This window comes from Penaeus monodon, chromosome 34, assembly GCF_015228065.2.
Source record: "Penaeus monodon isolate SGIC_2016 chromosome 34, NSTDA_Pmon_1, whole genome shotgun sequence".
In the NCBI taxonomy this organism is placed as follows: Eukaryota; Metazoa; Arthropoda; class Malacostraca; order Decapoda; family Penaeidae; genus Penaeus; species Penaeus monodon.
Window position 1 is genome coordinate 9,166,551 of NC_051419.1, and position 700 is coordinate 9,167,250.

A 700-nucleotide genomic window follows, 5' to 3' on the forward strand; every position below is an offset into this window, starting at 1 on the left:
GCTTTTATTAGCTACAGGTTCAACATATGATTATTTCTGCATGAAAATGTGTTGCTTTGCATGTAGATACGCAAAACCTCTCTTCTTTTAGGAATGTGTAATATTTTTGTACTCTTGCTCTGCTTCTCCTTTTCCCCCTGTATGACTTCCTTCCCACAGTGCTGTGATGGGAGTAAAGTCATTGTTGTGTAAAAAAGAGTATCATGTCCTTTTTACTCCTAGAGTTTAAGATGCAAATTATTTGGTAATTTATCATCACACCAGCTGTCAAAGCAGAAGATATCCTACCAGAAACACCACCAAATCAAGATGCTGAGAAAAAGCCTGGACTCTTAGACATTTTAGGAATTGGAGTTACTGAGGATGTGTTTTTTGACCAATTTGAGGACGATGAAGATGATTACTTTGATTCCTCATCTACCCCTGAAGAAGGCTATTATTTGAGAGTAGATGGTGAGGAAGTGTGCGATTTCATGTGTCGAGATAAGACAATGTGCGTTCTCTCAAGTCAGTTATGCGATGGTAAACGCAACTGCCCTGATGGATCAGATGAAGAAGAGTGCTTGAAGGACACCCTGATCAAAAGTTAGTAGTGCATATATCATTATTCATATATGATACCCTGAGGAGGTTTACATTTGGTTGTGTGGGGGCTTTGCATCTTCTTTTATGTGTTTTGCAGTAGATAGGTCTGTGTGTT

At 38.9% G+C, this 700-nt stretch overlaps 1 protein-coding gene across 1 annotated transcript in view; it reads left to right on the top strand.

The window, feature by feature from the left end:
• LOC119594807 (basement membrane-specific heparan sulfate proteoglycan core protein-like) overlaps positions 1-700 on the top strand; it is a gene marked incomplete at its 5' end in the record, with an annotated part of 219,836 nt that overhangs the window by 197,725 nt on the left and 21,411 nt on the right. The window contains 1 exon segment of the mRNA XM_037943897.1: positions 265-585. Within this exon segment, the coding sequence (XP_037799825.1) occupies positions 265-585 (321 nt within the window).